The sequence below is a fragment of the Fringilla coelebs genome (assembly GCF_963513975.1).
Source record: "Fringilla coelebs genome assembly, chromosome: 13".
Classification (NCBI taxonomy): domain Eukaryota; kingdom Metazoa; phylum Chordata; class Aves; order Passeriformes; family Fringillidae; genus Fringilla; species Fringilla coelebs.
In genome coordinates, this window is record NC_140039.1 from 20,618,936 (window position 1) to 20,640,188 (window position 21,253).

A 21,253-nucleotide genomic window follows, 5' to 3' on the forward strand; every position below is an offset into this window, starting at 1 on the left:
GGAGAGGTGACCATGAGGAGGAGGAACGGGCTGTGCATGGGGGCTGTGCTTTATCCCAGGAAAGGGAATTTAAACCTTGGGGGAGGTGGGTTAAGGAAGAGTTCAGGGATTGTTCTCTGCTCACCTCTGGCTCCTTTTTCCCCTCTCCCCTCTCAGATGCCTATGCCAGAGGCTCGGGCTCGTCGACCTCCAGCGCCTGCACCCTGTCAGCCCTCAGCACAATCATGATCTCCCTCACAGCCCGCTCCAGTTTATGACAACAATGACATCGAGGACTTCTTCTTTATAATATAAGCAACATTTAGCTAGTTGTTTTGGAGACACCCAGTACTAAGTAATATTGTGGTTTGAGTACATCTTACTACTGGAAAAAAAAAATGTTTATGCTTCTTTAGGAATGGCATTATACAGTACTTCCTCAAAGCAAATATAGCTTTGTCTGAAGTTTCCTTGGAAACTCTGCAATGCACTGAAAACATCTGTAATACGATGTTACCAAAGCAGTTTACATATGTCCTTATATGCATATTTTTTATTATATATTTAGTGTTTTATAGAATTTTTTAAAGTTAACATATGATGTAGATATTAATTTTTTTCCTCTGCTATAAAATGCTACGGACGACATTATCACGAAAATATTGTTTGGGATTTTTTCCTTTTACGACGGAGAGTTCCAAGCTGTTCTTGGCAAATTGGCTGGAGTTGACTGCACAGTTTTACAGGGCAGAACTGATCCAGACCCGGATTGTAACAGGCTGAGTTTCACTGGCAGTTCCAGCGACTCCTGTGTTGAACCCAGTGCTTCTATCACACGTTCCATCCAGAGCTCTGAGGAGGACAAACTCGAAACACTCGGAAGAGCAGAATTTTGGAAAGCCACGTGGATTTTGGTTGGTTGTGGACTACAGGACACGTAGCCAATATTCCGGCATCACACAGCGAGGAGGGGCTGTGAAATTGCTTTGTCTTGATCATAATTAACATCAAATTGGGTGGGGAAAAGAAGATCCTGCAGAGCTGTGACATCTGTGGTGACACGACGGGACGGCCACCGGCCTCGTGCTGGGTGCACGCCCAGCTCAACCCTTTGGAGATGTAATTCCAAGGAAATTCCTCATGTTTGGGGATCAATTCCAAGGAAATCACAAAGCTGCTCTGGGCTCATTCTTTGGGACACAACTGCTCATCCTTTGTAACTCCACTCTCCACACAACGTTTGGGAACTGGCCCGGAGCGGGAGCGGTGCTGCCCCGGCTCCGGGTTATCCATGGAAAAGTGGGAATCTCCTGGAGATCCCCGCTGGAAGTTTGTCTTTCCTTAGAAACTCTTCCCAGACGCCTGGAGGCAGAACAGAGTCACACCAGAAAACGACAATATCCACACTGGAATAATTCTTCTCAAGAGAAGGACTGTTTGTTACTACGGGGAATTTTGTAAGTTCAGAAGGGATAACGCTGGAAAAGGCAATGGAATTTTCTATACAATTTTCAACTTTCAATGCGCTGCAGTGGTATTTTTTTTTTTCTCCTGATAGCTTGAATTTGCCTGTAACTTGTCTCTTTTGCTTACAAAATAATACAGTTAACTTTTAGACCTTCTAAATATATTTATTCAGTAACTCATAATCAGGATTCCACTTGTGTAAAAGTCAGGGTTGTTGACCAGAGAAATATTGTCAGTATTTCAAGCTGTGTTCCTTTCTTAGTTTGATATGGTTACTTCTATGTAAAAAAAAATAAAATAAGAAAAACTTTTAAAAAAAAATCCACAAAACCAAGAAAAATGAAATAATAAAAAAAAAAAGCTTCTGTAGTTTTCTCCCCAGTGTAAATGATATTTATCAGTGATCTAGCAGATGTAATCTTTTTTTAAAGGTATTGGTAATAAATATTCTGTCATTTGTAAAGATACCTGTCTTCCAGGAGCCTTTTTCCTCCACTTTTTGTTCTGCCCAGTGAGAAATTTCCCCTCAGAGCCTGCTGAGACTGATACTAATGTGAAGATACAAGAGTTGGTTTAAATCAAAACTTTGTGAAGGCAGAAAAAAAAAAAAATTAAATCTATTTACATGCCTCTGGTTTAATTCTGCACCCAAAACTGACCAAAAAACGTGAGCAGGTGAATTTTGGGTTTGCTTTGTAGAGCTGTGAGCTGTCCAAGCTCATGGGGATGGAGCGTCTCTAACCCTGTGGCTGGAGCAAAGCACTTCCAGGCACTGCCTCTGCTCCTCCTGGGGATTCCTGAGGATTTGGGGAGCAGGGCTTGAAACAATAAATCCACCAAGCCCCATTTCCAGTCCTTTCAGGGCAGGAGCTGAAGGGTCCTCTCTGCATTCCGGAGGAGCAACGCTGCACCTGTGGGCCTGCTTGAGGATGTCAACCTCTGCCATGGACACATGACAGCTGTCAATCAACCCCAGAGCCACGCCTCCTATTGGCCCATTGGCTGTCCAAGCCCATTAACCATATATGGTCAAGGTTCTAGCAGTTTCTCTGCTCTTCGTACCCTCATTGGTCCATACCCCTGTCTGCCTTTCTGTTTCCCTATTGGTCACTGTAATCTTTTTCCCACCCACACCTTCAGGTGATTGGTTGTTGCTGTTGGCTCCACCTCTTTTTAGCACTATATAATCCTGGATCCTCCACCTCTCAGTGTCTTTGTCCCTGGACTCTTTCAGTGTTTAGGTGACATAAACTCCCCCTGGAAATCCACACAAAGCTAGATTTGAATAGCCAGCTGTCCCCAAGAGCAGCTGCTGTTGGCTGTGGTGTTTGCTGTGACAATGATGGGGCTCTCTCCTCCTGGGGATGTCTCAGGAAGGCTGCAGCTCCCTGCCACCTGCCCACACTGCAACACACCTCACAACGAAGCAGAGAAATCAACCAGCCCTGCAGCACAATTCTGTTTTTAAAAAGAAAAGTAAAATTGTCATTTCCAGAGGAAGGCAAAGAGCAGCTCATGGGGCTGCTCTCCTGGAGGTAGCAGGGCAGGAGCAATGAGGGGGTTGGGAGCTGGGTTTGAAGGGAAAAAAAATGAGAAATTAATAATTCTGTGCTGTGGGAGTTAGGGGCTGGAGATCTGATGTGGTGGTGCCAAAGCTGACACAGCCCTGGGTATGGCCTGGGTTCCTGGACAAATTCCTTTTTCCCCCATGCTGCCTGGAGGGAAGATTTTCTTCTGGGGATCGTGATCATGAGGAGGAGTTCAGCCAGGAATTGTCCTCATCCTGCACCCTGCTTCTCTAGCATGTGAGAGCACTAAAGGTGAGTGGGCTGGACCCGCAGCCTGGCTGGGAAATGCTGCTGCTCCTGCTTTACACCAGGTTGGATTTATTTACCAGCCTGAGTAGAAGTGTGGCTGCTGGCTCTCCAAGCCATCCAGCCCTGCCTGTCCCCAAAAGGACTCATCCTGGAAATACCAAGGACCTGACATGCAAAAGATATTTAAATATATTGCATTCACCTCTGCAATTGCTTGCCATTAATGAGAAAGGAGTTATGTGCAGAAACCTTATTTATTGGGCACTTGAAGGCATGACATAAAATACATTCCAATAAGCGAATTCTCTTTAGTCTCATTTTTAGGATTTTGCTAATGAAATTCTGATTTTAGAGTGTTAAATTTGGGTCCGTCAAATCCATTAAAAGCACATGCAGGAGAGACATTGGAAGCACCAACATTATATTAATGAGCTACATTAATTTTGATGGAGCAATGCTAGTTCACCCAGATGAGAACTGGCTCATTTATTATAATTATTTTTAGTTTCTAGTATCTGGAAGCTCCATTTCTTTAGGCACCTTTGAAAGAACTTACTGGCTGGGTCAAATCTTTATTTTTATTCTTTGTTAACGTGCTTGACCCAGCTCCATGGACAGGAAATTTCTTGGAATTAGAAGGAATTCTGCAAGACCAAGCGAACTTCTTGGGCCACAGCCAGGGAGGTCAGAGCCCAGGGTGGAAATTCACAGTTTCATTACAAAGCATAGCAGCAAAGGCCAGGTGAGCGTCCCTGTTCTCATGGTGGCCTTGCTGTGCAGCACTGGGGGTGACAGCACTGGGGGTGACAGCACTGGGTGCTTCACACGTTTTTTCTTCTCTTCCCAGTGTTTGACCCCTCTTGGTCACTGCCAGGACCACCTTGCTGCATCCACAGGGCTGTGCCAAACCCAGTTTGCATCTCCAGTTGTCAGAGCAAGGTAAAACAAACATCCAAAAGATTAAGGTGCCAACCAGAAAAATTATTCCATTGCCTCTTTTCCAAGGTTTTTTTTTTCCCTGCACACCCCTTGTGCTATGAACTTCGATCCTGCTTGAGCTGCAACTTTCTGTTTGGTAACAAGGCACCTGGTGGAGGCAAATTCTCATCCCCAGTGGGCACAGGGACACAGAGGTGACACAGAGCCTTCTCCAGCGTTGGTGGGTGCTGTTGTGGAGCCTTTCAGAACACAGAGTCATCAAGGCCGCTGCAGGAGAGGCTTTCAGCCAGGCTGCCCACCTCGGTCTCTGTGGAGCTGGGGCAGGTCCGTGCTCTCTGCAAAGCAAACATCCCTTGGAGCTGGGAGTGGTGGGGTGGCTGGGGCTGGGGGAGAGCTAAGAGTTCAAACTGGTGCATTCACAGAGAGATTAACCCAAAATGTTTCATGGTTGAGGAGCTCAGAAGCATTGGGTTCAACAGGAGGATTTTCACCCTCTGGCTGAAGCTCTCACAGAGCTGCTCATCCTCTGACCCTCCAGCCCTGCACCCCCAAACTCCCCACTTGTCAAATTCTACCACAATGGCCACCCTCTGTAGCCAAGAACAAGGAGCCCAGGAGGAGCTGGAGGGCACAGAATCATGAAATCATTAAGGCTGGAAAAGATCTCCCAGGATCATCAAGTTCAGCCTTCAGTCAGATCCCACCACGCCCACCAAATCCTATCCCAAAGGGCCACATCCAAAAACCAAGTGGTTTTTGAGCTCTTCTGGGGCTGGTGCCTCCACCACTGCCCTGGGGAGCCTTCCCCAGGGCCTGGCACTCTGGCAGTGAGGGATCATGGTTTGAGGCACAGGAATTGTTCTGAGTACAGGGCAGCAGAGCCATTTATGGGATCACATCCTTACAGAGCCCATTTGTGGAGCCACATCCTGGCAGAGCTGCACAAACAGGGCTGCAGGAGGAGGCAGCAGCAGTGCTGAGCTGCCGGCAAGCCCTGCAGGGTGGCAGGTGACACTGCAGGGACCAGCAGGTTCCCACGCCACCTGCAGGGCTTTCGTCACCTCAGCCCTGTTGACACCGAATTTAGGAACTGAGTGTCCCCAACAAACAACTTCCCTCTCCCTGGTGGCCTCAGCAGGGACCTGGGCCGTGTCCTCAGCCCTCCCTGGCCGTGCCACCAGCCTGTGGCCGTGGTGCCAGCAGAAGGCCTCTGGCTGGTGTCACCCACCATGGCAGCTCACCTGGAGGGAGGAGACTGAAAACAAGGCAGAGCTGCTGCTGAGAACGTGGACCTGCCTTTGCAAGCTCACATTTTCCAGCTGCAGCATTAACATTTGCTATTTCTCATGTTCTTTGGTGTGATGCCCCAAGTTGTGGTATTTTGCACCATTTAATTAAAAACAAACATTATATGATAATCTCCTAAGCCTGTTTCCTCAACCAGACCATGGAGAAAGAACAACATGCAAAAAATCCAACCCCTATTCCACGGGGACAAATGAAAATCAAGGTGCTGAGCAGCCCTTCCCCTGAGCAGACAATGAGGGGTTTGTCTTATCTGTAAGATAAATGTATTTATCAGAAGCAACAGCAAACCCAGAAAAGCTTAAGTCCAGCTTAACAGCAGGAGCAGAACACTGAATTGTGAGGCTGAACAAGAGCAGCTCTCCAGGAGCCAGCCTGCAGTCTCTGTCCAGCTGGGAGAAACTGCAACTCCTGCAGAGGGCAGAGCCGCAGGTGAGCCCGAAATTCAGAAATTCAGAAATTCAGAAATTCAGTGTAGGGAACAAAGAACGGCCCGGAGCCGGGAATGGAGCGGCAAAGGGAAACCTGGAGAGGATTTCTGCTGGAGTTGGGAATGGAGCCAGCAAAGGGAAAACCTGGAGAGAATTTCTGCTGGAGTCAGGAATGCAGCCGACAAAGGGAAAACCCGGAGAGGATTTCTGCTGGAGTCAGGAATGGAGCTGGCAAAGGGAAAGCCCGGACAATACCACTTAACCCTTCTGTTCATTTTTAACCCTTCTGTTTATTTTTAACCCTTCCCAAACCACAACATCTGCAAGCAAAGCCAGATGCAGAGCTGCAGCGGACTGGGACCTGTCCTGGGCAAAGGAAGGAGCCACACAGCAAGGTGAGAATCTCCCACAGCAGGGAGGATGGCGAAAACAGCCTCAGGAGCTGCTAAATTCAATGGGGTTAGTGCTCATGAGGTTGGACTTAATGGTCTTGGAGATGTTTTTGAGATTTAATGGTTCTGTGACCCTCATTACTCTCAGCTTTACAGGGGAAAAGCACACAAACAAATGCATTCATTTTAGTTTAAAAAAAAGGGGGAAAAAAGTTCATTTACCTCGTAGTCAACTGGGAAAGGGTCTCGGAATTTGTTGCTGGGTGTTGGGATTGGTGGGAACAGTTTACTCCAAACGTGGTTTCTGTAAGAAACAGCAGTGGAGGGATGAGAGAGAGTTGCTGCTCCTGGGGCATGAGGGGCCCAAGCAGCAGCACATGCTGAGCCCCAGCCAGCTTTGCCTGTAGCACCTCCTGTTAGAGATGATTGTTGGAACCCTAACTGTTCAGCTTAAGTTTTTAATATGTGATATTATATGCTTTTATTTAAATTATATCCTTATAATTTTAGTTTTATAATTTAATTTTGGAAGTTTTTTTCCTATGGTTTTAGGTTAAACGTAGTGGGTTTTTGGGGGTTAGTGTTTGTCAGCACAGAAAGTTTAAAATTCTTCATAGTTAAGGTTCCAACAGATAATGGTCCCCCCCTGGGGCTGGGCAGCTGTGCCACTCCCCACAGGACACCTCTGGGCCCTGGGGACAGGCTGGTGACAGGAGGAGGTGGGTGAGGCTGTGCCCATCCCCTGCCAGGGCTTTTGGGGCTGTCTGGGGAGAACTGGACTGCTCTGATCTGTCTGTTCACACTGCTCCTCCCCAGGGCTCTGCTGTCAGGTACCTCACCTGGACAGCCAGGACAAGCTGCCTCGTGCTCAGGCTTTGGTTCCTGGCCATAAACTGCCAGCGCCTCGTGGCAGGAGAGCAACCACAAATAATTGTGTGCCAAGGGAGCTGGGAGCAGGCAGGGGAAGGCACCAGGGACAGCTGACAGCAAATGGATCTGCTCAGTGCTGTGATAACTCACCCTGCTCGCACCCCAGAGCCCCCCTTCCCTGCCTGCCACTCCCTGGCCTGGCTGGGCTCACAGCACAGGGGCTTTTGTCACAGCAGAGGGAACTTTTCCTCCTGTTTGGTGCATGCCAGAGCTCAGATCTCACATTCCTGCTGCTGAAACACCCTCGCTGTGTCCAGCCCTGGACAGCACCGTGTCCAAAAGGGGCAGGTTTCGGTGGGAACTTGGCCGGAGTGAGGAGTGCTCAGCCCAGAATTGGTCTCCAGGGTCTGTTCTGGAGGAAGCAGAGATGTGTTCAGGCACCAAGGGCAGATCTGCTCCTCTGCCCCCTTTATTTTGTGACAACCCCCCAGCTGATGTCTGCTTAGTTCAGTGCTTATGTTCTTAGGACTTTTCTTTCAGAAGCTTTCTGAGTTCTGTCAAGTTTACCTTTATCCTATTACTATTCTCCTGGTGAGGAGGAATAATATTTTCTGTCTGTCATTTTGGAGCTAAACCTTCCTGGCTGAGCTGCTGCTGCCTTGAAGGTGACATTGATGCCTCACTAATTATCAGCTGAAGGGAAGGGCCACACCACCCCACAGACACAAGCTGTGGGATGTCTCCCCTCTGCTGCTGGGGCTGAGGCTTTGGGAGGGAATTGTACAGCCACAACGGGGAATATGGGCAGGAAAAATAGGGTGTGAGGTGTTCTGGGGGAAACATTTGCTTTTTTTTTTTTTTTTTTTTTTGTTGAAATGCTGGACAGAGCAGAACCAGGGCTGGGTGCAAAGGAGCAGCCAGGCTGTTTGCTGCCCACCCCTGGGGTGGGACAGGAAAGTGGCTGCTGCTGGAGCTCAGGAGTGGGGCAGGATGAGCACCAATGCTGTTATTGCAGCACCTGGCATCACCTCCATCACCTCCACTCGTCCCAGCTCTCCTCCTAAGGTCAAGCCTTTTTGCCCTTACCCAGGGCAGCTTTGCTCTTCACAGCCCCTACACCTCACCAGCTCTCACAAACTTCTCAAAAGGCCACAGCATTGCCCCTGCAGCTCATTTCAGCTCTGATTTATGCCACTGCTGGGCAAAGTACCCAACAAGAGTTGGTTCCACTTGGGATTGGTGTGTTCCTCATCGTGCTGTTTGCCAAGAAAAGATTTTGATGGAGCCATATCAAAATTATTTATTGAGGCAGCAAAAAGCATAAATTACACATCACTTCTGGAAGGGAAGCACTTAAGGAAGGTGCAAAAATGCCCACGAGAAAGGAGGCAGAAGTGTGTCCATGAGGGCTGCTTTGCCCCTCAGGTCTTTGCTGGGGTGGTGCCCTCAGAATGGTTCTGTTGTTTTTTGGAGGTTACTGAAAAGTCAGAGTTAGGTGGTTAAAGATGTCATCACAAAAAGCATCCCAGGTATCTCTGTCTACACAGGTTAAGGCACAGCCTTCTTCCATTGTCACTGCTTGGACCTTCAGGCCTTGGACACACCCCACGGGACCCTTGTACCTTAAATCAGCATTTCAGGGTCTGGGTTTTGTGCTGTGTCTGCTTTTCTGAAATTTCCACTCTTCCCACAGGCTGTGACATGGAAAGGCTGGAGATGAACATGAGAAACAAGCAGGAGAACAAGCTCTCCTTGCTCTGTGATGAGATTGAGGAAGTATTTGTTTTAACTCTGTGTCAGAGTGCCTCCCCTGAGATTCCCCGTGGAGTTTTTCCAAAGCTGGCTGGTGACTCGTGGGCTGCTGGGGGGTGCAGAAGGGGTGGGGGGGTACCTGGATGACCACACTGATTTTGGGGTGTGGAGGGCACTGAGTGCCCTCGTGTCAGTGTTACTGACTCCATCCTCCTGTGGGCTCACCTCCAGGAGAAAATGTTATTCCTAGGGAAGTACAGAGGCTGCTCACTCCTAAAGGCAGAGAGCAAACCAGGAGAACATTCAATCGTGGTTTTTATCAAGACTCTAACCCCATCAGCCTCTGCAAGTGAGTGTAGGGAAAAGCCTGCCCAAAGTGTCCCAGAGGGCTCCTTTGCCTTGCAGCACTCCTCCCAAATGGTGGGCTTTAACCCTGATGCCTGCAAGTACACAGAAAAATTTATGGAGCTCTTTGCTGTAATGAAATTCCTTATAATGGCTGAAATCACACGAAATTTGAAACGATTCCGTGGCTTGAATCACAGAGTGCGCTTCATGAATTTTCAAGAGCAGTAAAAACAGAGAGTACTAATGAAACTGTGATCTAGGAAACCTGCTCGATTTTTCTTTTTTTAATATCTGCAGGTACGACCCTGTGTTTCATCTTCTTACACTTGCCCATCCTCCCAGGGCAGGCTGGGGATTAGAGAAGGAGAAGGAGCAAGGAGCAGCAGGGAAGGGTGGAATAAGGTGAGCAGCTCCATGAAATTCAGAGTAGCAGGGAGGTAAAATTTTCATCATGTCGGCAAAGAGAGAAAGTAATGAGCCTTTGGGTGTTGGGGAATTTTATACTGGAGAGAAACTCCTGGGAGCAACCAAGGTGGCAGCAAGCAGCTGAACCTGGAAAAGCTCCCTGAAATTTGGATTAAAAGCATACAATGCATTAGTACAGCATCTCCAGGTGGAGTAGAATTGTACCCTGGATTTTTTTCTCCCCCTGTGTGTGTTCTAGGATCTCCAAAGGGGGTAAATGTAACATTCAAATGCTGTCAGAACTCCACAGGAAAACATGGAGCAAACTGCTGCTAACTGGTGTTGGTTCTGCCGTCCCAAAGAGAGAGGAGAGAGCTGGAGAAGGTGCTGGAGCAGGGGAGACCTCCAGCTCCAGCTCAATTCATAAAAGAATCATGTAAGTAAGACAAATTTGGGGATTTTCAGCAAGACAGTAAGGCTGCACAGCTGAGGACAAGTGTGTGACACAGGGATTGTCACTGACATATTTTACGAAAAATCCTTTGCCAGAATCTTTTCTCATGAGAAGCTGAGAAGCTTCAGCTTCTCCCTGTTTTGCTGCTTTGGAATATGATTTGGAGAATTGTTTACCCAGCATGTGAAATTGTTTTTAATTAATGACCAACCACAAGTCCAGCTGTGTCGAGGCTGGGAGCAGTCATAAGATTTTATTATTCATTCTTTGCTAGTCTTCTGATGTCTCCTTTCTCTTTCTTTAGTGTAGTTTTAGCATACAATTTTCTTTTAATATATCATAAAATAATAAATCAGCCTTCTGAAACATGGAGTCAAGATTCTCATCTCTTCCCTTGTCAGGGCTGCCTACAAATTCCACAGGGATAAACTCCCTGTGCTGCTCCTGAGCAGAGCCCTGCTCATTCAGCTGCCCTGAGAACAGGTCCCACAGGCAGAGTTCATCTCAGTTATCCTCTTGGAGCATCCTGTCCACAACACCTTTATTGCATAAAGGAAACACAGCAGGGACAGGAAAACAGCCAAGGATGCATCAGGATGAGCAATAAATAAAGAGGCACTAAAGAAATTAATAAGGAATTAGCACTTCCATTAAGGGGAGATGTGTTTATTGTGGACTGGTAATTGCTGCTTGCTGTGTGTTTCAGGGAGAAACTTCTCATTACATGGAGCCTTTAATCCATCACTTATGATCTGACTGTCACAGACACAAATTCAAAGTGTAGCTGGGCTTCCTCACTGTGCATTTGGGCAGTTTTGGCCTTTGCTATACAGCATCCAGAGCCAGAGTATAATTAAAAATAAATCCATTATTTCAAATACTCAAAGCAAACACCAGGGGTCTGGGTATTTTGGCCATGAAGCTCTGAGCAGCTTTCTGCAGGGATAAATGAAGATTCCTGGGGAAATCACTGACCCAGTCAGGTGCATTTAATGAAGAAATGAGATAAGGACAAACATATTTTAACAAATTTTAACAAATTCACCTCGCTCAATATATGGGTTTGTTGTACGAGACTAAATTGAATAACTCTCTTACCCCACCAAATTTGCTGAATGTTATTACTGATAATTAATGAGGCTGATTATTTTTGCTTTGTATGTTTAGGCAGACTCAGCTTTTCCTCAGAATTCAGCAGAGCTTGTGACATCCCCCCACACTTGTTGAATACCTGGTCCTTGGTTATATTGTAATTAAAAAAAAAAACACTAATACTTACATTTGGCATATTATAGCAACAAGCAGCAATGTGCAGGACATGGACACACAGAGCAGAGTGAGAATCCAGGCTGTGGAATTCTCCAGTTTATTTTGCCCTGAATTTCAAGGAAAAAAAAAAAAGAAATTAAATGTATTATTTTCGTACAGGTTATTTGAGATGTGTTTAGAATTTAAATATTGTAAATATTCATTAGCTGTTTAACGTGGTTGTATTCAGATCACAAATTAACATGCAGATTTTGAAGACTTGATACCTAGAATAAGAAATTAAATGTAGAGTTTCCATGGCACTGAATTTCTGATTTCAACAATAATTTTCTTTTCTTTTGAAATAAAGGAGAGAACAAGTGGCTGAGAAAGTGGCAGGAACCTGTATTGTGCCAATGAACTGCAACAAGCCCCTAAAACCTCCTTTTCATGAGAAAAAGTAAATTAAGGGGTCCTGACCTTGGATATTGTTGAGATTTAAATTAATTTTTAGGGAAGACCAACTTTGTTTTGCCACCAGAATGAATTTTCCCTGTTTGCTGTGTGAGCCAGGTGGGGAGGTCAAGGGGATGTGTTGGAGAAAGGAGGCAAAACACTGAAAAAGTGAATTCATGGTGCAAGAGGGGAAATGTAGTAAACAGGAGAGTGTAGCAGAGTATTTTTTAAGTGAAAACAAGGAAGTTGAGAAACTCCAGAGATAAGAGCAAGGAGGATGTCTAAGAACAAACAGTTGATAACGTGCAGTGATAAAGGAACTGTTATTTCCACAACAACCTGGTCAGCAAGCAGGAAATGCAAAACAGCATGGAGCAAACGATCAGGCTCCAAAGATGCTAAAATAATGTTCTTTTTTTCTCCCAGCATTTAAGGGGTGAGATAATTTCAGTAAATTAAATTCAAAGCCTTGCTTACTGTTTCCTATTAGAATTTTGTGATGTTGGGCACGCTCCTGATTAGGTAGCATTTGCTCCCCAGCAATGGGGATGCTAAAAGATGGTAAAAGAATGTTCTTTTTTCCCTCAGCATTGAAGGGGTGAGAGGTGAATCAGCACTGAAGGGTGAATGAATCCCTCAGCATTGAAGGGGTGAGATAATTTCAGTGAATCAATGGCTGACATGGCCTCTCATATTTATTTCCAGCATGAACATCACAACGAGGGCAGGGAAAAACCTGAAAAAACTGCAGTGATGCAAGAAAAGGCCTTCAGTTTAAAGCAATCTCTGGAAATTTCACAAAGCATTGCCTAAAACCAATCCTCTTGCAATTAGTTTATTTTTAATGGAATGGATTTAAATCCCCTTGGCATAAACAAGTCAGGTTTTTCCTTCAAATCTCTGTTCTCCTGTTAGAATTCCAGGATGTTGCTGATTAGGCAGCATTGGCTCCCCAGCAGTGGAATAATGGGAATTCTCACCAACATAAATGATGTCACTCCAGTCACTCCAGACTCCTGGGGCACGGCAGATGTGGTTGAGGTTGGCCCTGATCCTGATGGAATATCTGCTGCTGGCATCCACCCGCAGCTGGAAACTGCTGGAGGGGATCCTCAGGATCTGTCAGGAACACAATTTGTGCTGTCAGAGATTAATTAAGACTCAACCATTCAGAAAACAAATTTAAACCTTTTTATTGTTTTCATTAACTGTGAGGTAATCAGTTACACCCATTTTTATAGGGGTAACCCCTCCTAACATGCCAATATTCCAAGGAAAATTCCTGGGCAATGCCTCATTTCTCCATTCCTCCTGCAGATTCTCAATGCAGCATTTTCTAAATGGTAAAAACTGTTCTGAGCCCAGATGCATAAGCTGAATAAATCCAATTTTGTCCTGCTTTCCCAAGCTCCTTGGGGATGGTTTGTTGCAGATTGAAAAGGCATCGAGGAAAAGAGGAAGGCAAATTCCAGCTGGAGAGGACAGGAATGTTGGATAATCTTGGATGCTGGAGGAGCAATTACCTGCTTGTTACCTGACTTCAGGTTGACGAGATAAAATTCATATTCAAAACATTCCTCATGGAAAGGAGAAATTGGCTTCTCCCACATGGCCAGGAGATCGTTTTGCTCCAGGGATATGCTGATATTTCTGGGAATATTCACTTTCTCTGCAAAAAGAAAACCATACAGGTGAGTTATTTATAGAGACAAGTTTAAGTACTAAAAACCTGGAGCATTTTATAACCTGATAGTATTTCCAAGTAGGACCTATAATTATTGAATTTATTTCCCTTTTTGGACTGAAAAGATAAGGATTTAAGAGGAATAACTATATTGCCGGTGATAGTAATAGGAAAACAGTTTGGAAAATCCACTTTAAAGTTTTGGAAATTTAGATTACTGAGCAAAGAGGAATTTATTAAATTAGTTTCCACAGAATTATTAAATTAATGATAGAATAGTTAGAAAAATTTCATTTCCAGGAAGAAGAAAATGCAGATGTAAACAAGAAAGTTACTGGAAAATGGAAAAAAATTCAAAGGAATTCAGCTGCTGTTATGGGGATGATTTCTAAGAAGAAAATTTGTGATTTTTTTCTCTTAGTGAAGTCATGAAAAAGAGAACTGTTATCTGTTTAAAAAAAGAAAAAGGTATGGAGCTAATGCAGGAAAGTAAATTATTTGTGTGGATGAAAGATGATAGACAATCATGGCTGATAGTCCCTTTTATTCCAGACTCTAATGCCTTCCTTTACAGGACAGGGTTAACTTGAACACCACGTGTCTCATTCCTTTTAAAGGAAGGCTGCAAAATTAAGGGTGATAAAAGCAGTGTTTTAAAGTATAGGGATTAAATCAACTGAAAATTAATATTGGAAATAATGCTTTGGCTAACAAACAGAATAACTAATTGCCATTCTATAATTTAGAATAGATGATTAAAATCAAATTTAGCTAAAACAATCCAGTTATTCCTTCCAATTCCCTTAACACAACTATACAAAATCTACCCATCCTTTCACCTGCATCAAGAACCACTCAATCCAACAGAACTTCCTCACATTTTGATAATCCTTTTTTTTTTTTTTTAATGTATTCTTACTCACCAATGGCATTTTGGTTAAATAACTGCTGAAAAGGCTTGATTGCAGCATGTTTGCTGGAGCCATTAACGTGAATGACAACCAGGTTGTCAATCTCACCAGGTTTAATCTGAGTACTTGAAAATCTGCACTCGGTATTCCTGCTCCACTTGTCTTTGGTGTAAGTGGGACATTCCTCTGTGTGTGCCTCATACCTAAATTAAAATGCTGGTGAGACAGGGTGCTCTTAAAGAAATTCACTGCTGGCTGGAGAAGCAGCAAACACCAACCTGTAAAAGAGGAAGTATTTGGTGTCTTCTGGAGCCCCTTGGCCAGGGAGCCAAGTGCAATGGAGAGAGACATTGCCAGGGATGGTGACATGAGTGACACAGGACAGGTTGGTGACAGAGGTCTCTGCAGCACCTGGAGAGGCAAGGAATTAGAGAGCAGAAAGAAAACCTCCCTGCAAAAATCATAACAAGTTCTTGTTGCTAAAAAAAACTTTGATTCCAGTTTGGGCCATTGTAACTGTCTGTTGCATCCAATCTCCTCCTTTTTGATTCCAGTTTGGGCCATTGTAGCTGTGTCTGTTTCATCTAATTTTCTTCCTTTTTAATTCCAGTTTTGGCCATTGTAGCTGTGTCTGTTGCATCCAATTCCCCTCCTCATCACACAGCTCTGTGGCTTGGGAAGGATGCAGGTCCCAAGCAGTGAGTAAAGCTGTGCTACACAGCTCTGTGTATTTCATGTGGAACAATTTTATAGGTGTTGTTGACATTTTGCACCTCCAGATTGTACTCCAGGCTCCACTGCAGCAGGGAAAAGTCTGGACTAAATCTTTTTGTAGCAGGTAGAGCGGAAAACGCTGTATTTTTATTTTAAAGAATTAAACGTGTCACCTTTTAATGTTTAGTCCACAGATTGGGTCAAGACACAAACCCCAGGCCTTCCCTGGGTTTTCTTACCTGGCAGGGGTGGGAGGTTTCCCTCCACCCAGTCACTGCTCATCTGGAGGCCCTGCTGGAGGAGCAAGGTGCGCACGCGGGCGGAGAAGCCGTTGTGAAGCGCCGCTGTTCGCACACTGTGAGTCCTCCTGGTGTCATACTGGAAATAGAAAATATCAAATAACCACAGGGGATGGGAGGCAAAATAAGGGACCTGCAAAGACTGAGCCACACACTGGGGTGAGCTCAGTGAGCTGAGTAGGGAGCCAGTACTTAAAGCCAGGATCCATGCTCCCCCAAGTGAAAACTGCAACTCCAGAGCTGTGGCCACAAGGATGGCTGAGAGGGAATCTCTGCAGCTCCCAAAGCGTGGGTTTAGATAAAAGAGAACAGCAGGGATTTAGTCTTCTTAGGATCCTAGATTTATTTTTTTTCTCTTACCTCTTCTGGCTCAGGGCTCAGGATTTTCACATCGTATCTAATGGTGGAGTTGTTTTGTTCCTGAGCAGGGTTTGGCTCCCAGTGTAACAGCACTTGTGCTAATGCAGAGACTGTGAGGGTGAAGTTAACAGGTGGCAAAACCTGGACTGGAAAGGATAAACCAGAAATATCCATCAGTGTCCAATCCAGTCAATTGTTTAGAGCAATACCTGTTTGCAAGCAGTGAGCAATACAAGCAAATATTTTCATTTCAATATTATATTCTCTCAATAACTTGGTGTAAAATATTTCTAATATTTGACAAAAAAAAGCCACTTTAAATAACCAAAACCACATCAAATAAGAGTTTATTAAAACTTAGCTTGAAAAATGACATTTTTACAACTTTCAACTTGAAAATTACTGTCATATATTACATTTGGCTTGTTAATTAGGTTCAGAGTTTTCATCTTGGTCCTCATTGTCACAGAGACGCGTAAGAAACAGGGCTGATTGAGTGATCAACTGCATGAACAATTCTCACCCACATCAGCTTGTAGGAGAGGGCAACATGGGGGGCTTTCAAAGAGAAGGTTGACAGCCACAAGAAGTTGCATGTGAGAGTAGAACCAAAATGATGAACAGAGGAATTAAGCACTAATGGAAGAAAACACAGAAGGATGGGAAGGATAATTTAAAATGACAGGGCAAGAAGGATTCCTGGAGCTCCTTTGGAAATGAGGAGGATCTCATGCTGGGAGAAATGTTAGCATATAAATAGCAGGGCAGTGAAATAATCAATCTGCTCCCCTCCAGTTCTTCAGAGCCTGCTCTCCCTTATTTGCCAAACCCCAGGCAGCTGAGGGCCACCAGCACCCCTGGGAGTGCCCAAGGCCAGGTTGGATGTGACTCTGAGCAGCCTGGGACAGTGGAAGGTGTCCCTGCCCATGGCAGGGGGTGGAACTGGATGGGCTTTAAGGTCCCTTCCAACCCAAACCATTCTGGGATTCCATGATCAGCCCCCACTTCTCTTCTCCTGTGATTCCAACTTTGATGCCCAGGAGTTCATATTGCAGTAGGAAAACTGCCCCAAAAAGGCTCAGAAAACCCCAACACAAGTTGTGTCCTCCATGACTGGAGGTTCTTTTCTCCCAAAGCAAACCAGGCACCAGCTGGGAACAATCTGGGGCAGGGCACAGTCCCAGGAAGCAGGACAGCAATGGTGACCCCTGCTCCTGGGTCATGGCATGCCAGGGTCTGCTTTGTCCACGTGTAGAACAGTGTCCAACACATGGGCACCCACCAGGACACTGCCCTGGCAGCTGGAAACTCCTCACCTCCTGCACCTTGAGGTGTGTTTGCTGTCCAGAGGAGGAGCAGGAAACCTGGCATCCTGCTGGCCATCATCTTTGGGTGGGCACAGCCAGGCATCAGCCCACCAGCCTTGGCACCATTTCACAGGAGCTAAAAATGAGCACAAGCCAAGGGTTAAACACCCAACCCATGGATCACGATCTATCCCCGTGATCAAAGGAGTGAAGCTGCTGCCTTGCAGGGATAGACTCTTCTTTTCTTGCAGGAAAAGGCTTCTTGTGGGAGCTGAATATAGGTACACAGAGCACATTTCATCTTGCTCCCTTTGTCAGCCGTCTCTGAAAGGCTGCTGCTTTCAAACCTTCATGTGGGGATGTTCAGGGCATCCATGGATTCAAGCATTTCTCCTTGGAAGGTGAGTCAAGTTCGTGTAGACTGGCTTTGGGGAGAGTCCCATTTCCTCCAAGAACAGAAACAGCCATATTTTAGCTCCCACTCTCTATAAAAGAGCTGCTGACTGGGATTTACTGTCTAGTTACTCCTCCAATAAAGCTCTCTAAAGACACAGCCACTGCTCACCTCAAGGCTAATTCTCCATCGTTAATTACTGAGTGTAAGAGAAACTGCTTTGTTTGTTTCTAATTTCAATGAACAACAATTTTTAATGCTTAAACCCAGCATTTTCTTATGGATAGTTTTATGAATTACTGGGAGAAAAAGAAAAAAAGCTCAGTGTAATCATTCATGTATAGCCTAATATAAAAATGGGCATTCAGAACAGCAGCTTTCCAAAATGTTCTTACTGAAGAGAAATGCACCCCCCCAGCCCAATCTCACCACCTCCCTGGGGCACTACAGCAATTGCTCACATGGAAAACATAATATTTTCCAATGGTAATGAGCAGGAATAACCCAGGGACTGGAAGCACTCCCACTGATCACAGTTGGAGTAATTCTGCTGTACAGTAACTATTTTTCAAAATGCAGTCTGAGTGCTGAGTTCATTAAAATGACACATCATCTACAGTAGAGTGTGTTTTTAATGTCCAAGTCCCCTCATTATCTATATTCACATTTTGTGCCTCTCTGCTTTCCTGACAGCCCAAATGTGCACAAGGCCAGCTGAAACTCAGGAGTTTGCTAATGGACTATTCCTGGGGAGCCAGAGTTTGATTTTGTGTACGTTGGGTTATGGAGTGACATCTTGGCCGGGCATTTTGGTTCTCCCAAAATGTAGCAAATCACAGAGAATGGAACAAATATTCTTTACAGCAGACATTTATGCCTGCACAAATTACTGGCATCAGGCTTTCTTTGCTGCTTCAGGAAACATCCTTTCATTTACCTGATGAGACTAGTAAATACTCTAATATTAACTTTTCTCTCTGTTTAGAAGTAAAAATTCATTATGCTCACATCCTTGAAAATAAAAAACAAATTTGGGAAAGGAGCTTCATTAGTTTCACTGCTGAGAGCATTCACTCTTTTTTTCTTTAAAAAAAGCAATTACTTCAGTACATTATTTAAAAAAAAATCTTTTGAAAGCCTCATGTTTTGCAAGTGCTTAGCATTCACATCTACTTGAATAATGTCAGTGTGTTGGTTTCAGGCATTATTGTCACTACAACAGCTGACTCTCCCTTGGGTTTACTTAAAGTGGGTTTGGCTACCTGTGGATTTTTTTTTTTTAATTTGTCCACAAAAAGTTAAGGGTTCTGAATTTTCTTTTCCCTATACTTTCAAAGAGGTCCTAAAGATTTTTTTTTTTCTGCCTAAAAGCTTGCTTGTATTAGATCTTACATTTTCTGTGCAGCATGTTACTGAACTGAAACTGGATATAAAATGTTACTGTAATTCAGATGAGTCCTAAATTATTATCATGTTATTTACAGTTTATTATTTCTTGCTTTGTTTTCCAATATGCTGTTTGTCTTTTTCTTGCTGCCAGACTAAGATTGAAAACAAACCTTTTGGAAGCTGTATTTCTGCAGCTGTGTAAGACCACAGCCCCTGAGAACAAACTGCAGTCTGTGATACCGTGTTTCATGAGAGAAATTGCTGAAAAGAGAATCAAAATAAGTGTATGCAAGTAAAGATGGTAACTAGAAGGCTACAGGAGGTTAGTGCTCCTCACAAAAATGGATATGGTAAGTTTTCAGGACAAGGTTTCGATTATGTTTTGGTTATATAAGTAACAAGCTGAGGGTAAAGGAGATATTCCCTTTGTGCAAGGAATATATTCCTTTTAGAAAGACAATAGAAATCCAAAGCACAAAACCAGCCTCCTACAAGTAATGATTTTCTCCCTTACAGCTGATGTGTCCCAATCCCTCACAAGCAACAAAGCAGCAGCAGATTCCAGGTGCTTTCCCCGTGCAAACTGACTTGAGAAAGCAGCACCCTTGCAGTGTTCACAGCAAGCACAAGGCAGACACCCCGGGAGGTTACCTGGGCATCTCAGAGTCCTGCCAAGAGCTGGGTCTGCTTGCTCCCCGTCCCCTGGGCGCTCTCCCTGTGGGTTTCTTTCATAACTGCTGCCTTCCAAGTACCAACAGGGCTGGTACCTCAGAAGAGATGGCAGAGGACAAGTGAGATAAGCACGTCTTGAAAAAGGGAACTGTGGACTTAACCACGGGGTGGAAGGGTGCATACAGGCAGGGTCCAGCGCAGAAATGGGGTTATTTTATTTATATACAATGTCTGAGAGTTCTCTGATGACTTTTCAAGAGCAGGAATGTGATGACTGACTGCAATGAAATAACCTACAGCCACACTGCTGATATCCCAATGTGTTCTTCCCCTAGAAAATCAAACCCAGACACTGCTGGAAAACTGTGCATGTTTTGTCCAGGTTTTTTAATGCCATCTTGTCCAAAGCTCTGGCCACACAGCCATGCAGCATTTTGGGAATGCCAGAGCAAAACCAGCTTCCTAATACTGTGCTGAGAGCTTTGAGCTGAGATCTGTTGGCTGGATCACTTCTGCATGGCCCAGAGGAGCTGTGGATGCCCCGTCCCTGGAAGTGTTCAGGGTTGGATGGGGCTGGTGGAGGGTGTCCCTGCCCATGGCAGGTGGTTGGAACAAGGTGAGCTTTAAGGTTCCTTCCAGCCCAACCCATTCCATGACTCTGTGATGGTATTGCAGGCTCACAAACAGGAGAGGGAACAGAATCCAACCCAGGGAAGACCCTGCAGGAAATGGGGCTGTATGTGCTGGAGTTATAGGAAGGATGAGAAGAAGGCTAATGACTCACCCTCATTAACAACCTGGCATCCAAGTTATTAATGTGCAGGTGACACAAGCTTGGAGAGGTGAGTGCTTTGGGGCTCAGGACACAATTAAAGCTCCTGCCAAATTGGTGAAAATGGGTGTAATTCAATGTGGGCAAGATCTCAACTGCATTTAGACATTATCACGTGCACATTGATAGCTGCAAGTCATCAGTTATCACTCATATCACTGATATCTGCTTCACAGAACAGGATGGGGTTTTGGGTCAGGAGGAATCCCCATCCCTGGGGTGATTTAAAGCTGTGTGGATGTGGCACTTGGGGACAAGGTTTGGTGGCAAGTCTGGCAGTGCTGGGGAGCAGCTGGATTTGATGATCTCGGAGGGCTTTTCCAAAATGATGTCTTTGTAATTTCTATGATTCAAACATTTAAATGCTACCCAATTCCTTCTTACTGGGGGGAGAAAAAACCCATCAATTCCACCCCAGTTATTTTGGAGAGGGGCTGGGAACACAAACCCTGTGAGGAACCCCTGAGGGAGCTGGGGATGCTCAGCCTGGAGAAAAGGAGGCTCAGGGGTGCCCTTATTACATGACTTACACCTTGCAACTCCCTGAAAGGTGCCTGTGCTCAGCTGGGGCTGGGCTCTTTCTGCAGGAACTGACAGAACCAGAGCACACAGCCTCCAGCTGCACCAAGGGAAATATAGGTTGGATATTGGGAAAAAGTTTTTTACAGACAGGCTGATAAAGTTCTGGAATGGCTGCCCGGGGAGGTGGCGGAGTCCCCATCCCTGGGTGTGTTTAACAAAGCCTGGATGTGGCACTGGGTGCCAGGGTTTAGCTGAGCTGTTGGGGCTGGCTTGGACTCCATGATCTTGAAGGTTTCTTCCAACTCA

The 21,253-nt window shown here is 45.1% G+C and overlaps 2 protein-coding genes across 2 annotated transcripts in view; one reads left to right on the top strand and one right to left on the bottom strand.

The window, feature by feature from the left end:
- Window positions 1-314, top strand: part of LOC311158757 (contactin-4) — a 259,902-nt gene extending 259,588 nt beyond the window's left edge. The window contains exon 24 of the mRNA XM_084214354.1: window positions 157-314. Within this exon, the coding sequence (XP_084070480.1) occupies window positions 157-257 (101 nt within the window). The 3' untranslated portion in view covers window positions 258-314. The remainder of the gene's footprint in view (window positions 1-156) is intronic.
- A 4,130-nt stretch (window positions 315-4,444) lies between these two features.
- Window positions 4,445-19,639, bottom strand: IL5RA (interleukin 5 receptor subunit alpha; the record flags this gene model as incomplete). The annotated part of the gene is made up of 11 exons (XM_084214339.1): window positions 19,573-19,639; window positions 17,148-17,274; window positions 15,832-15,977; window positions 15,412-15,550; window positions 14,737-14,869; window positions 14,471-14,661; window positions 13,387-13,532; window positions 12,844-12,982; window positions 11,439-11,535; window positions 6,553-6,634; window positions 4,445-4,537 (listed from the first exon to the last, which is right to left on the bottom strand). The coding sequence occupies exons 2-11, from the start codon at window positions 17,239-17,241 to the stop codon at window positions 4,445-4,447; spliced, it is 1,260 nt and encodes a 419-aa protein (XP_084070465.1). The 5' UTR covers window positions 17,242-17,274; window positions 19,573-19,639.
- Window positions 19,640-21,253: the final 1,614 nt, after the last annotated feature.